The sequence below is a fragment of the Pezoporus wallicus genome, unplaced genomic scaffold (assembly GCF_028554395.1).
Source record: "Pezoporus wallicus isolate ANWC-B61680 ecotype Strahan unplaced genomic scaffold, APGP_CSIRO_Pwel_v1 scaffold_8224, whole genome shotgun sequence".
NCBI lineage: Eukaryota > Metazoa > Chordata > Aves > Psittaciformes > Psittacidae > Pezoporus > Pezoporus wallicus.
Genome location: NW_026641935.1, coordinates 1,022,493 through 1,037,075, shown reverse-complemented (window position 1 = coordinate 1,037,075; position 14,583 = coordinate 1,022,493). Strand labels below are relative to the sequence as shown.

Here is a 14,583-nt window from a genome sequence, read left to right as displayed (position 1 = left end):
AGAAAGAGCAGAAAAACACACCACTGCATAGAGACTGCAAAAAATGTTGGCACTGACAGTTACTCAAATTCAAATGCTTCCTAAATTTGATAGGAATTGCAGTCCCTCTTGACCATCTCTGACATTGTCCTAGTTCTTTCATTTCTTCTCCTCCTAGTCTAGAGTCTTTTTTATTATAATGTGGTTTCCTCTAAGTCTTGATTTCCTGCTAACATGCAGGCTTCCAGTAATAGTGTATTTTCACTACTGTACACCCAAATGGTGAAAAGTTACAGAAGTAACCTCACATGAACACCTTGCCTGACCCTAACAACAAGTCAAAATCAAGTCATTCTGACCTATGTCAAAATGCTAAATACCCTCTCCAGGATCTGCTTACAGACAGCTCTGTTTCCAGGCAAACTTACAGACATGGGGTTGTTGTGTTTTTTTTTTTTGTTTCAGTTGGATTTTGTGTGTATTTGTTGTTGATGTTCCAAATTATCATGAAATTATTAAGACCTCTCGTGACCATTACTGTTAATGAAAACTAAAATGCCTGCTGTATTTTAATAATGTGTTAATTTTCCTCTAAATAGATCTTGTGCTTCTAGATTATCTCTGAGCACCTCAGCACAGATATCTGAGACAACAGCAGATGGTCAAGAGTCCTGTCAGAGACAGCTCATGTAGAAACGCCCTCCTGGGATGAGAGAAGATTGAAGACTTGTCACCAGGCAGTGGACTGTCTTTGTGGAACTGGAATAAAGCTGTCTGAGCCCTGAACATGACAAAGCTGAAAGTACACATAGGAAGGGCAAAATAGAGTAGAACGGGGAAAAAATTAAACAAGAAATAGGAGAGTACAAAAGAGGATAGTGGCTGCTTTCTTTGCTGAAGGTTGCTGTGCAAGCTTACTCCCTGAGGTTTTATGAGCTGTTATTAGAATGAGGAACACTGCTAGCAGTGAGTGTCTGAATTTTTTTTCACATAGGTGATCGCTACAATTGTTTTCTAGATTCAAAATACACTTACCGAATATCTGTCTTCCACATCAGTTCCCCTGACATTTCTCTGCCATTTCAAGCAGGTATCATTAAAAATTAGTACATTATTGAAAGCTTCCTTTACTGTAAAGACAATAAAAAATGGGAACAATTTATTACAAAAACTTCACCTCTTCAACTTAATTGAATACGAGCAGCTGAAACTAAACAACAAAAAAAAACAACAAACAAACAACAAAACGGGGTAGGGGGGCTATTTTAATTCTGTTCTGAGAAGGAGGTAGAACCTTTTTGAATGAACAAACACAGCAAATAAAGCACAAACATTTTCCAGGGAAAATGGCTTTTGGAAAAGCCAAGCATGCTGTTCAGGAAATCAAGGTATGACTTATTTGTCCAGACTTAGGGAGGTTAAAATGACAGAATGTTCCAGGGGTTCGGACCTTCTGATGCAAGTAAAGTTATCATAGAACAATTTGACACATTTCTCAAGGTCTGTTCATCAGAATTAATATGTCAGACAGCAAGATTAAAGTTTCCATGACCAAAATGCTACAGAAACCTGCTATTAGAACATGTTTTCTCTACAATTACTGGAAAATTGCCAGAACACTGCTCATCACTGCTAAACATAGGAACATTATCTATAATGCCCACATTTAGATTAGTATCACACAGCTCAGCAACAGCAAATCCCCCCATAGGCAGAGAATAGGTTTTCAAGACAAGGAAGAGAAACCAGTAAGCATTGTACCACGGACTGAAATTCCAGCATGTAGCCAGGAATGCCACTGCACCAATCATGCCTGAGCTGGAAGACAAATCCTGAAGAAGTGAATTTGCCAAACCTTTCTGAAGGGCACTTACTGCCACTGCTATGTTTGCTCACAGATTCAATGGCCACAGTGTGCAGAAAAACCTCTTGCAGGAAAATAAAATGCTGCTGATGGCTATGTGAGTGTAGCCAGCATAAAGAATGCGATCGTCTAGGAGACAGCCTGTTATCCTGTCTGCTAGACTCAAAACAGTCAATTCTGCAGCACAGTAAATTCTTCTATAAGCACAGAGAATAGAAAACACAACCTACCCTTTGTTTGAACTGCTAATATAACTGAGACAGGGATGTCTGTGGAAGAAATTGTAGTAATATTCACCACGTAGTTACTGCCAGAGTCGAGATCTAAACACACCTTTGGATTATCTTCATTTGTCGTGATGTTAAATATCACATCTTCTGAGAACATCTTCTCATCCCATCTCTGGCCCAGTATGTGAAACTATTGAAGGATTAACAAAAACGATGGTACAAGTGGTTGTGGCTTTCCAAAATTCAGAATACTAGTTCAATTAAGCCTTGAGAACCTAGGATTACATCCGATTTAGAGTATCAGCTCAATTAAAAAAAAAAACCAAAAAAAAAAAAGCTTGTGATTAACTGTTTTGGTACAACAAGATGGCTTAATAAATTAATCCTTAACTCATCTAGTTGAGCTCAAGGCAGTCCAGGTCCAGACTGTGTTCTGGACTTTACTGCATGCATCCTATGCCTACCTACATGCAAACTAATACTTGTTTGTACTAGTAAGTTTGTACTACCTAAAAACTGATACGCAGTTTTCACTATTGTGAAGCATCTTGCAGATAGCCGAATTCAGGAAAAAGCATGTGCACAGAGCACATTACATCAGAGATACACAGCTTGCCAGTTGCCACTGGTATATGAAAAGCTCTACTTTTGAACCATTAGGTCAATTGGGAATTTGGCTTTTCCATCTCAGCAGTCCCTCATAAAGGCACAGAAACTAAAAATAAATTTTAACACAGGAAGAGAAAGACAGATTGTTTTCCAAAATTATTACTCAACCTTAGTATTTTCCCTATCCTGGAAATCCTTTTTCTTTTGCCCCCTACTTGTACATTTAAAAAAAAAAACAAAAAACAGAACAAAACTAAACTAAAAAAAAGCCCACACCAAAACTACAAACAAACAAACAAACAAAGCCCCCAAAACAACACACAAAAAAACCCCACCAGAAAAACAAAAAAACCAACCCAACCTTTCTTGGGATCTTGTCATTCTCAAAACATACTAATTCTTATGTTGTACTGGCTTTTGGTAACAATGATTGAACTATTTGTTTCTGAGAATTTATACCTTAACTTTTATTCTTATGTTTATAAATGGGGTAAAAAATAGTTACCAAGGTTGTTTCCTATTTCCATGGAAAACAGTTCCAAAACGTCCAAATAAAAGATAGTTGAACCTCATGAGCAAAGTATGGTATTTCAGTATACCCTGCATTTCTAACAACTTACATCCAGTATCTGCAAGTGACAGATACACTGTTTACTTGAAATGTTTGCATCACAGAGGGGGACAGAGCCCAAGTTTTGCAATGTTTTCTATGTCAATGTGACCTTGAGCTCTACAACAGAATTTTGCTAAAACCAAGTTGTGCTGAAACACTTCTTAGATACTTTCAAGAAGATATTTAGGTGATTTACTTTTGAGTTTTTCACCTAACTTTAGAATAGCTACTTGTTTCTTTCCTAACACTTTTAGGTTTCTATGGAAGAGCAAGAGAAACAATTAAAGAAAGCCACAAAACTAATCTCCACTGCTGCCTCACCAGAATTAACCAGGACAAAGCTACTCCCAAACTCAAATACTGCCCCACTTACTGTGTATGTTTTCTGCACTCCTAGTCTTCCAGTTTTCCTTTCCCACTTCACACACGTTTCATTGAATATGGACAAATTACTGAATAATTCCTCCTCTGTGAGCAAAAACATGAACATGGAATGAAAAGTTATTTCTCATGCAAATCTTAACATGTTTGGAGCAATTGTTTATTTCTTTTTCTCTGTTTGGGGGAGGAGGGAAATTGTTGGTTTGTTTTAGTGGGGGTCTTTTTTCACGCTTGAAAAAAAAAAAAATGACGCAGACAGAAGGCAGGTAGCAATTTTTACCTTAAGTGTGTCAGCTGCTAAAATTAAAATACAAGGCTAACTGAAGAAGTATGTTCCAAACAAATGACTGCAAAGTCCTTAAACACAGAATGAGCATTAAGTAAACTACCGACCAGTAAAAACAAAATATTTTGCTAGGCTTGCATTTTAGTAGAACATTTCAATCCTAATGACTTTGAAGAGGACATTAAAACTACATTACAATTTCCTCTTAGCAAAGGAATAAGCTCATTAACTCTATCAGACCACTAATATGTTCTGTTATATAAAAGCATACATATACAACAGTGCTGCTTCTTGCACAAGGATTTTCAGCATATGCTGAAGACTAGAATCTTTCATACCATGTGACCAATGCAGACAAAATAGTCAATGAGAAAACACATTTTGCTCTGCTTCATACTTTCCTCCTAGGCATAATACACTGAACTTGCACCACATCCAGGTATTCCAACAGTTCTGGCTGATGTTGCTTATGACAGCATTACACCACCTGAAATGAAGAACAATAAACACCCCACTTCCACTACTGCCACCCATTCTGTATTCTCCTTGAACCTGAGTGCCAGAGACTGGATCTCTTGATATGCAACGATCTGTCTTCTAAAGAATGAACCACTCACAAGTCAACTTGAAGACTTTGTAGACCACTGGATCTCATGGATTAAAAGGCTCATTAAACAGCAAATAAAAAAAGTAGTGTAGATTTAAAAGAGCTGTCTAAGAAAAAGAGCCTGCCTATAAGCCAACAAACTTAAAAAAAATGCTCTTCTAAATACAACAACCTGCATCAAAGCTATTCAAGAAAGCTTCTATGTAAGATTGGAAAAGAGCTTTTTGTAGCTGAATTAATGTCTTTGGTTCCTTATCTGTTTGGGTTGCTTTTTTAAAAGATGTCAACATTTTTCATTGTTTGATTATAAACAAAATTATACAACATAGTCACAGTGAAATGCTTTTCAGAACAAACGCTAGATTAAAAGAATGAAGCCCACAGAATTAAGCATGTGTGGAGTATAGTTGTAGAAACCAGAGCTACATCCTTCAACAAACCTCTGAAGAGCTGGCTTATGGCTCACAGAAAAAACACAGCCAGGCAGATCAACTCGTATGTTTTTTTCAGGCAATTCTCTCACTGCTGTCATCAGACAGAGCAGTTGCCTTCACATGACAAGGTAATGAAGAATCGCCCCAGAGCTAAGAACAAAGCTTCTTCTGGTCACAATTCAGACTGACAATAAATGTATTTGCTCCTCTTCTTTCTTTCACCAGCCTTCAAACATTCATTCCTTTGCCCTACTACCATATTTTCTTGTTATTTCCAGTACAAGACCAGGGTCATACAAATCTAACCTCATACACACTCCAAGCTAAAACGCCCTTACTAGGTGCTGAAAAAAATTAAGGGATTTTACATGACAGCCTTGGTAGATACTTGAGAAACATTCACTCAATACTTGGGAGTAATGTCCTGCTGTAAAAGCAAGCACAGTTCAGGGCACTCGTTCCTCTGTATGTAAACTTCAATCGCCATTTCACATGGAGCACATGGACAAGACACCGACACTGAAATAAATCAATACATCAATAGTCTCTAAAATTCCTACATACAGGCAGTTCATTCAGAACTAAAGTGTAACTGCTTAAGTATTTTGCAGCACTTTTTTTTATAAAAACCATCATAAACTGTTTTCTAATAATATCTCCCTCTCCACATATTCAAAAAATAGATGCCCCACTCCCTAGACCTGTTGTTACCCCAACGCCAAACTGTGGTTAAATATGGAAATGCTATTGAAACCTTCCTCTTCTAGAAACAGAAGAGATTAATCTGCATGTCCTTCAGAACAAATTTCCACACACATGGCTGTGTGATTAGATGTCTCTAAATGATACTTATTATTATGTTTCACAGTAATGTCTAGAAACTCCATAGTATTAAGACTTCTGTACCAACACAGAGCAAAAAAAGCATGTTCAGCTGTTGTGTTCTTAAATCAGATACATTTTTATTGAGAGACTGGATGGCAAAATTAACTCATTAGAGCACAGCCAGGGAGAGAAGTCTGCATAGCCATGAGATCTGAATAAAAATGCATAACCAGAAAAGTAATCTCTGAGACTGCCCAGCAAGAAAATCAGGCACTTGATTCACGAGTTTATAAAATAACTTTTCAGAACAAACATTAGATAAAAAGAATGAAGTCCACAGAATTAAGCCTGTGTGGAGTAGAGTTGTAGCAACCAGAGATACACCCCTCAACAAACCTGTGTTAATTTACACTCAGAAGAGTTGGCTTATGCCTTACAGAAAAAGCACAGCCAGGTAGATCAACTCATCTGTTCTTTTTTAGGCAGTTTCCTCACTGCTGTCATCAGATGTATTCTTTAAATCAGATACATTTTTATTGAAAGACTGGATGGTAAAAATAACTCATCAGACCACAGCCAGAGGGAGAAGTCTGCATAGCCATGAGATCTGAATCAAAATGCATAACCAGAAAAGTAATCTCTGAGACTGCCCAGCAAGAAAATCAGGCACTTGATTCATGAGTTTATAAACTACTCATGGGGAAAAAAAAAAAGAAAAAGAAAGCAGCAAACAACAAAAAAGTGATTATGGCATGTATTAAGGAAAGAAATCTTACAAAGTGGTCTCCTTGGAAGGAAGAGGGCAGAACTAACAGAATTTTTTCTGTATCTACATCACTTTTTCTGTTATGCCTTCTGAACTTTCAGAAGGGTAAGGCCACCATGCAATTACTATACATCCAAATAATACCTGGCAGACTTTTCCTCAGAAGTTTCCACTCTAAAAGGGGAGGAGTGAAAGAGGATGAAAAGCATGCACAGAGCAAACACTGTAACATTATGGATTTTCTAAGGAGCCTGCTTTCTCTCCCTCTTACTGATCATACACTAGGGATAATCAAATGTACAGTAAGTGTCTGGTTTAATACTAATCCCAATAGATTAAACACAGTACCCAGTAACAGCACAAAAGTATCTCTGAAAGAACTATTTTCGCACCTAAAGGGCCCCAGGTTTTCTGACAGTTTAATTCTACTGTGAAATCTAACAGTACCAGGGACTTACAGAGCCTAGGAACTCTCTGTACCTGCCTGGCCTCAGCAGTTGAGTCTTCAACATACCTGATTTTGATCAAAAGCTTTCACTCAGACTCAGAAGTGAGATGGGAGGACTGAAGACCCTCAATTTACCCATACTTCAGCACTAGAAATTTCATCCTTTGATTAAGCGAGAAGACCACTGGATGTCACTGCTGCTCCACAGACCTCTACGTTAACCTCAATCTCCTTCACATGCCAAGGGATAAGGTCCTAGAAACAACATGCAAATGGCTGGAGTCCAGAACAGAAGGCTGTAAAAAGATCCTGGAGGAGTCAAATACTGAAAGGCAAATTTGGGAGAGGGTACAGAGATGCAAATAGCAAGGAAAGACAGGTACTGGGAAAGAGAACACAAATGGGAGAATGCAAAAAGTGAGCATCAAAGGGATTCAGTGACCATTAGAGGACGACAATGTTAAGAAAGTTGATGTTAAGAATACCAAAGAGATTATTTCTAAAAAGGAAAACACAGAGTGGACATCTCAGTCTTCTTTACTTCACCTTTAAAAGCTCTGCTAGGAAGGAGGGGGTCTCTCTATGCATGAGCAAGTGGGAAAATCATAGTAATTACAGCCAGTGCATTAATGCCTGTAGTGTTACGCTCTTCTGCCTTAACCCTGTTCTAGGAAGACCAACCTTAATCCTTCACTTATCCTCTGCAAGTTTAGGTCCTAGTACTCAGTGTTATTATTTGCTGATTCAGAAATAAACCTGAACTCAGAGAGAACTTTATGTTTAAACCTTAACTCAGAGAGAACTTTACGTTTAAACTTTATGTTTAAAACCACATGACTTCTTTCACATATACAATCCACTAGTCCTCAATTGAAAGAGCCCTTAACTACAACTGACCTCAGCTTGAGATACATCTTATCAGTGAAGTATTTCTGGACTTGCATGGGAAGATGGTATTTATCAGAAATCAGATAGAATCAGCTCAAATCTAACATTTCATCTTCTGCAAGTAGCTAAAAGAGCATCCACATGTACAAATTCATTTACTAATCTCTTCCCACCAATCCCCACACATACATGCAATTTAGGAAAAAATAAAATCCAAATATTAGCTTTTTTGTATGTTTTGCCTGTTCAATTCTGTGAAAACTGTGAATGATGCTGCAAATGCCATCTGCTATTAACATGTACCACACTTATGTTCAGATAGAGAAATGAAACAAGTGCAAACAATATTTTAAAGACAACTTCTGTCCAGATTGTTTCAAGGCACCTGTTCCATAGCACACAGGCAAATTCCTCTTGCACAGGAGCTTTTGCAAACACACATGGAGTTTATTTTACAAACACATATCTTCAGTATTCATACCTTTTAAGGCAGCATGGTAAGTTTTTATGATTTTTTTTTCACATTTTGAGTAACATACTTGCTTCCATTTTAACTAGGATTGTAAAATTTCAGCAGGTTTTCACCTTCAGCCCCAAACTTTACACAGAAGAAATCCACAAAGAAACAGCAAAGCTGCAAGCAGACAGTCATTCAGGAAGGAGCAGACAGACAGCTAACAATTTACTACTTCCTTTGGTCAAAAAATATTACCAGGAGACATCCAGGAGCAGAGTAATTCATGCACTGAACCAGACTGACAAAAAACACAAGAGATGCAATTGTGAGCACACTTACAAAGGAAAGATGTACCAATCAAGGGTGTCAGACTAGCCAGGATTAGATAGACTGGGATTAGAGATGCATATGATTTACTCCCAAATTGAAGGAGAATCCCAAGATTACTATTTGTCATCACAAACTTGGTAATTATTAAACTGGTTTCAAACAAAACAAATAAACAAAAGCCTAAATAAGCCCTGCAAAAAGCTATACTTTTTTATTTGTTTTAACTGTCACTGGTTTCATCACTTTAAGAAGCAGCACCTCCCATAACACAGAATACACCTGTTTTTCCAGGCAATTAAAGAAATTACTAGATTACCAGATGTCTGGATTTAACGTATCAAATTAGGCCTTTACAAGAACTTTACAAGATTCTTTTCACTGATGACTATAATTATCCTAATTGTTTGGTGGGGTTCTTATTCCTACAGGACCATGGGTTTTGAATCAGTGCCAACAGATGCAAGTGACACCTTTTCCATTAAACTCATAACTGTTGACATGAATTACTCACACTACAGCTGGGAATAGAAATTAGGACAGTGACAGTTACTCATTCATTGTTGTGAGGAAATTACTGATACTGCCCCCCCAGAAACATTCCAGCTGCCCTTCTGTATCATCTCTTATTGTACAGGTAATGATTGTACAAGAGAGTAAAAACTGACATCCCACAGAATTCCAGCTAGAGAGGAAATCTGCCATTGGGAACAGGGATAAAGCACTGCAGAAGAAGGGAAAGTGAAAGCAAAGGGAAAACAACTGTGTATTGAAAAGAAAGCAATGAGACCCTCTCAGCTGCATGGAAATTACCTTTGCTGTAGGTCTACAGTTAGATTACACCTAATGGATGAATATGCCCCATTTATTCCAGACTGGATTCAGATTTCACTTTTGATTTTTTCAAGGCCTTTTTTAAATTATTTTCACAGTATTATTTTCCTCTTCTGCAATGTTTTCAAGTGCTTACTGCCCTTACTGCCTAACATGACTTTGAAGGCTCTTAGAACCTACCAGTAAGATTGCCATGCTGTCATACTCAGCATCAAAGGGAAACAGAGGTCAATTTCCCCTGTTCTCTACAACAGCTGCTTCCCCCTACTTGAGTTTTGGAATGTTTTACTAATAATGTGCGTTACTTTTCTATGCAGGCCAGATTAACTCCCTCCCTCCAGCTGTTTTACATACCCATGGACTTTTTCCACCCATGTGCAATAGTTGCTTCTTTTGCAAGGACAGTGTTTCACTTAACACATCAAAACCACTTTAATGAATGCATTTCTAATAACAGTGAATTGTGGTACTGAAGACTTATTTAAATACTGAAAGTTGTTCTTTAATCCAGACTTGTATTTTCTTCTCCTTGGATAAAAATAAGGCGAACAAACAGAATACTAGCAACCTCCAAAGACAAGAGATGTAGAGGAGTTTTCTAGAGAAAGAGTCTTCAAGGATCAGAATAATGAGCAGCAGCCAACCCAGCCTGTGTGCTTATAGCTGGACTACAGCCAATTGTTACAGAAAAGATAGATGTCATGGTTTAAGATGCAGTGAAAATGCTCTTCCGGACAAGGATATCTCTAGGACTTGGGACTGGGAAATTCAAAAAAGCTTGATGAATCGTAGAAGGGAGGACTCTGCGAACAGGATGAGGAGAGCTGCAGTAGGTGAAGAGAATGTTTCCCTACAAAATATCCCTAACAATTGTCCAATTAACATAGAAAAAGCATCAGACACACTGTTCCCTTTGTGCAGGAACTGACACCTTTGTAACTGAAGAAGATTGGAAAAAGTACCTGGTATTAAGAGCAAGGCAACCTCATAAGCACCTTATTCACCATAATTCATCTTAACTTTCTCTGGATGACCAAGATACAAGTTCTCAAGAACTGTATAGATGTGTGTGTGTGTGTTTACATGCATGCACATACACAGTATACATATATTTCACTTCAGCTTGTTAGGAACAAGCATCAGACAGCCAAGGCACAGATCACCTTTTTTCTGGCCTTCTTACAGCCATAATAAATAGATACATAGACAGCTAGACAGACAGACAGACTGACTGATTGATCGATCTTATGGCCAGAATTCACTCAAAAAGTAAAACATGAGTGGGAAGACTTCATACTTTTCTTTTCTATGAAAAGCAACTCTAAGTCTTGGGTTACCTGATGTCTCATTTCGAGACATCACATCCAGAACAATCTCACTTGGTAAGGTAAGTATTACTAACAAAAAAAGCTCAAGTTAACATTTTCTCCTCTGAAATGCACAATGGGAAAAACTATCTTACTGTGTCAGACTACCTTGCATTCCACCATTTCATGCTACGGTGCTTTATAGTCAGAGCCCTCCTTTGAAGCAAACTGAAACGTTATTCCTATAAGATGATAATTTTTCCACTCTGTAAAAAACTTCTAAGGTTTACCATGAAAACCCACCAGAGGTCAACACAGTAAGTGCCTGAAATAATATCACACCATTTCTGAAAATGAAAATAAAATAAACCATACATTCCTGCTCCACAGGAGAAACAGAAGTTCTTCCAAGACAAGCTATAGAGAATGCCCAGACTCACATGTTGAGCGTACTGCACAGCAGGCATTTAACTGTTGGTATGTTCTCTGCACTTTAGTGTCTTAAGCTTACGTATACAGATCAAGGGCTGGGAAAGGAAGATTGCTATTCAGCTGACTATTGCCAGACTTCACTAATCCAGTCAGCATCTCTCAGTAAAATTAATTTTGTTAAGCAATTTTGAAACATATAAACCAGATACTACTAAATGTACTTGAATACATATATACACATGCTATATACCTCAACAGACAATGCAACAGACAACACAAATAAAGGGCGTTCCATAGCAATCCCTGCCTAAGAAACAAAGAAGTGATTATTTGTCAAAGGGAACACGCTCAGGGGAATTTCTCAACTTCTCTGCTTCTAATGAGATTTCTCAGGCAGTCGGAAGACAAACAGTTTTCCAGCTCTATCCTAAGTTATTTTGGAATGGTACATGATTTTCTTTTATTTTAATAGGAATTACTGATTAATTACACGCACCCTTAAGATTACATACATCTGAAACACATCATTACTGAAACAGAAATGTCGTTTCATTTGAAAGTCATTTTTTTCCTCTAGTAAGTGTAAAAAATGTAGAAATTAAAAAGCTGAAGACCTTGCTGCTAATTTCCTATTCATAATATTTCGTGGTTTGTGTTTTGTTTTTTTTTAAATAGGAGCCTGGACTAGTTAGGCTGCTCTTTAAAGGTTTTTTTTTCCCATTCTCTTTGCCCATAACTCTTTTGATCCAACAGCTAGAGCTGGTGTATACATTTTTGCCTCTGGCAAAGGTCTCGCTGAAATCCCGTGAATGCAGTCTGCAGAAGTCCTCTGCTTAGAAGCCCTTCTAAGCTTCAGAGTGCTCAAGACCAAACTCTCAGCATTACAAAGACTGACACACTTGACCAACTTAGCCACTCTACACAATGCTGGCTTCAAAGCCAATTCATAAAGTACAGCTATGCAAATTGTCTAAATGAAATACGAATTCTGCCCTCTAACAACAGCAGTAACGTTTTTATTAGGGCTCTGTCAAAAGTGAGAGAACTTCTTTTCTGCATGCCCATTTTATTTGATGTCATGTGTTATATTCGCAGTGAATGCTGAAGACATCAAGTGAGGCAAGAGAGGTATCAAGCAGCAAATCTTTGTGTAAAGGCTTTGTCTGTGAAGTTGTAGCAGTCAAAGACACACTTCCAGTCCTTTTGAAAAGCATGTGGCTATAACAAAGCTACATAAACACTGCCATCTGCAAAAGACAACACTGCTACTTAAGAACAAGAGATGGACAGTGATCTATGACCTGTGACATCTCTTTCTAAGGATAGGGAAGAACACTAAGGAGCCCAACAGACATAGTCCAAAACATCTGCTATTTTTTTGCTGTTATTAAAATGTTAGTATATCCTGTTTCCAAGCCCACAGTATGACACCACCTTCATTACAGATCTCCCTTCTCGGAACTCATTCTTTTCTAAGAAAATCCTTCTGGGCTGAAAATTCAGACAACTGGATGCTGGAAAGACATCCTTGAGCAAATTTTACTTAGGACATTATGAGAGAAGGGGGGGAAAAAAAAAAAAAGAAAGGAGTTTTGAATTCCACTGCCCCTACTTTCATCACAGTGCACTTCACAGTATTAGACCCACAACAAAATATTATTAAATGTCTTCTGCTCATATAGTTCCCCTGGCTTTTAAAGTTCAAGATTCTCAGTGCAGCAGCCTAACTCCAATTCCATTAGCCCCTTTCAATTTGAAATAAAAAGGAAGACAACTAGAGAAAGATCTGTGGCATCTACTAGAAAATGTTGCACAGTTAACATTCTCTTCTGTAACCTTTCCATACAAAAGTACCACCACATGCCCTACATGGTAAACTAGGCAGGGATTTCTTGCCTTCATCCTTCCTCCTGTTCCTACCTTCAGAACAGGAATGTGAAAATATATAAACAGCATACCCCACACCAGCCTCCTACATAATATGTACCTTTGCATACGAATGTAATATTCTCCCACGACTGATCTATTGTGCATTCTGAAAAATTCCTGCCTCCATTAGAATAATATCCTTCTTTACACTGATAGTACACTCTGCTCCTTAGGGTGGTAGAGTTGTCCCAGGTCATTTCTGTATGTGGAATCAGCAAAGGTTTGCCACAGTCTATTTCTGGAACAGAATAAAAGAGGGTAACAAAACCAGAAAATTAAAACAAGTATGGCATATCAAAGTGTTTAAGGAAGAGAGATGAATTGTCCCAACAAGTAACGCTTCACTTGTTTTCACTTCTAGTGACTTCTAGAAGCCAGGCCAGCCCTTTAGAACCCTGAATTTTGTAAGTGGAGAATTTCCAGTAGGGTGGGGCATTCATCCTTCAAGATAAGCCATAAAATAGAACAGTGTCCTGTTTAAAAATGGAGAACAAAGATCTCTAAGAAAATTTTTACTAACACATCTATCATCCTATAACATTCTTTTAGCCCCCACATGCTATTTATTCCTTTATTTTACCTACCATGAGTAACAACAAATCTGAAAAATGACACAAGCAGTAACATGGAAGAACTGCATCAAGAACAGAATCCACTGATCCTTTGCCAGTGGATTTAATTCAAGCATTGGAAAACAGGAGAAGCTGCTACGGACATGAGAAAGAACACCTATGGGGGCATATTTGGGGGGTTAGTCAGACCACTTTAGAGGTAACTAGAAAGCTGGGATAATGCACTTATAAATCAATAAATTTGCTCAACTGTTTCCAAGGCCTTCATAATAAAATGAGGAAACAAAAAAGAATAAAGAGTGAAGAACAAGCAAATGGACAAATATTGTTTAGGGTTCAAATTCCCAAATCCACAGTGAACATGGCACCCCAATAAAAGATTCTGCATCACTTAACTTACAAGAAGTAAACAATGTAAGAATTGAAATCTTACCTTCATTATAGCTTATATGCTGTGCATTTAAAAATGTTTAATAAATAATCGTAAGCAATTCTGAAATTTAACTCAAAAAAGAGGAAAAAAAGACATAAAAACAAATTTTATAATTGTGACATGTACAACCTTTAAAAGTAAACATATGTTTTGCAACAGGTAATACATCCACCGTCATGACTACCTCCCTTTTCATACACCAATGTATGAACATATGCATCTATTATAAAACATCAGAAGAAGCTTTAGAATAATTAATGCACATGCAAAGAGCATGCTTAAATTCTAGGACAGTATGTGATGAGATAAAAAGATTACTGCTGCTTAACTCCAGCTATCTGCCCAAAGCCACCCTCTAATTA

The 14,583-nt window shown here is 37.7% G+C and overlaps 1 protein-coding gene across 8 annotated transcripts in view; it reads right to left on the bottom strand.

The window, feature by feature from the left end:
- The window catches only part of SUSD1 (sushi domain containing 1), a 43,647-nt gene that overhangs the window by 20,303 nt on the left and 8,761 nt on the right, over positions 1-14,583 (bottom strand). For 7 of the 8 annotated variants that reach the window (XM_057426042.1, XM_057426035.1, XM_057426040.1 and 4 more), the window contains 4 exons: positions 13,275-13,454; positions 3,669-3,763; positions 2,074-2,263; positions 1,015-1,109 (listed from right to left, as the gene is read on the bottom strand). In XM_057426042.1, coding sequence (XP_057282025.1) covers positions 1,015-1,109; positions 2,074-2,263; positions 3,669-3,763; positions 13,275-13,454 — 560 coding nt within the window. The remainder of the gene's footprint in view (positions 1-1,014; positions 1,110-2,073; positions 2,264-3,668; positions 3,764-13,274; positions 13,455-14,583) is intronic. The other variant, XM_057426041.1, reaches the window with a different exon arrangement.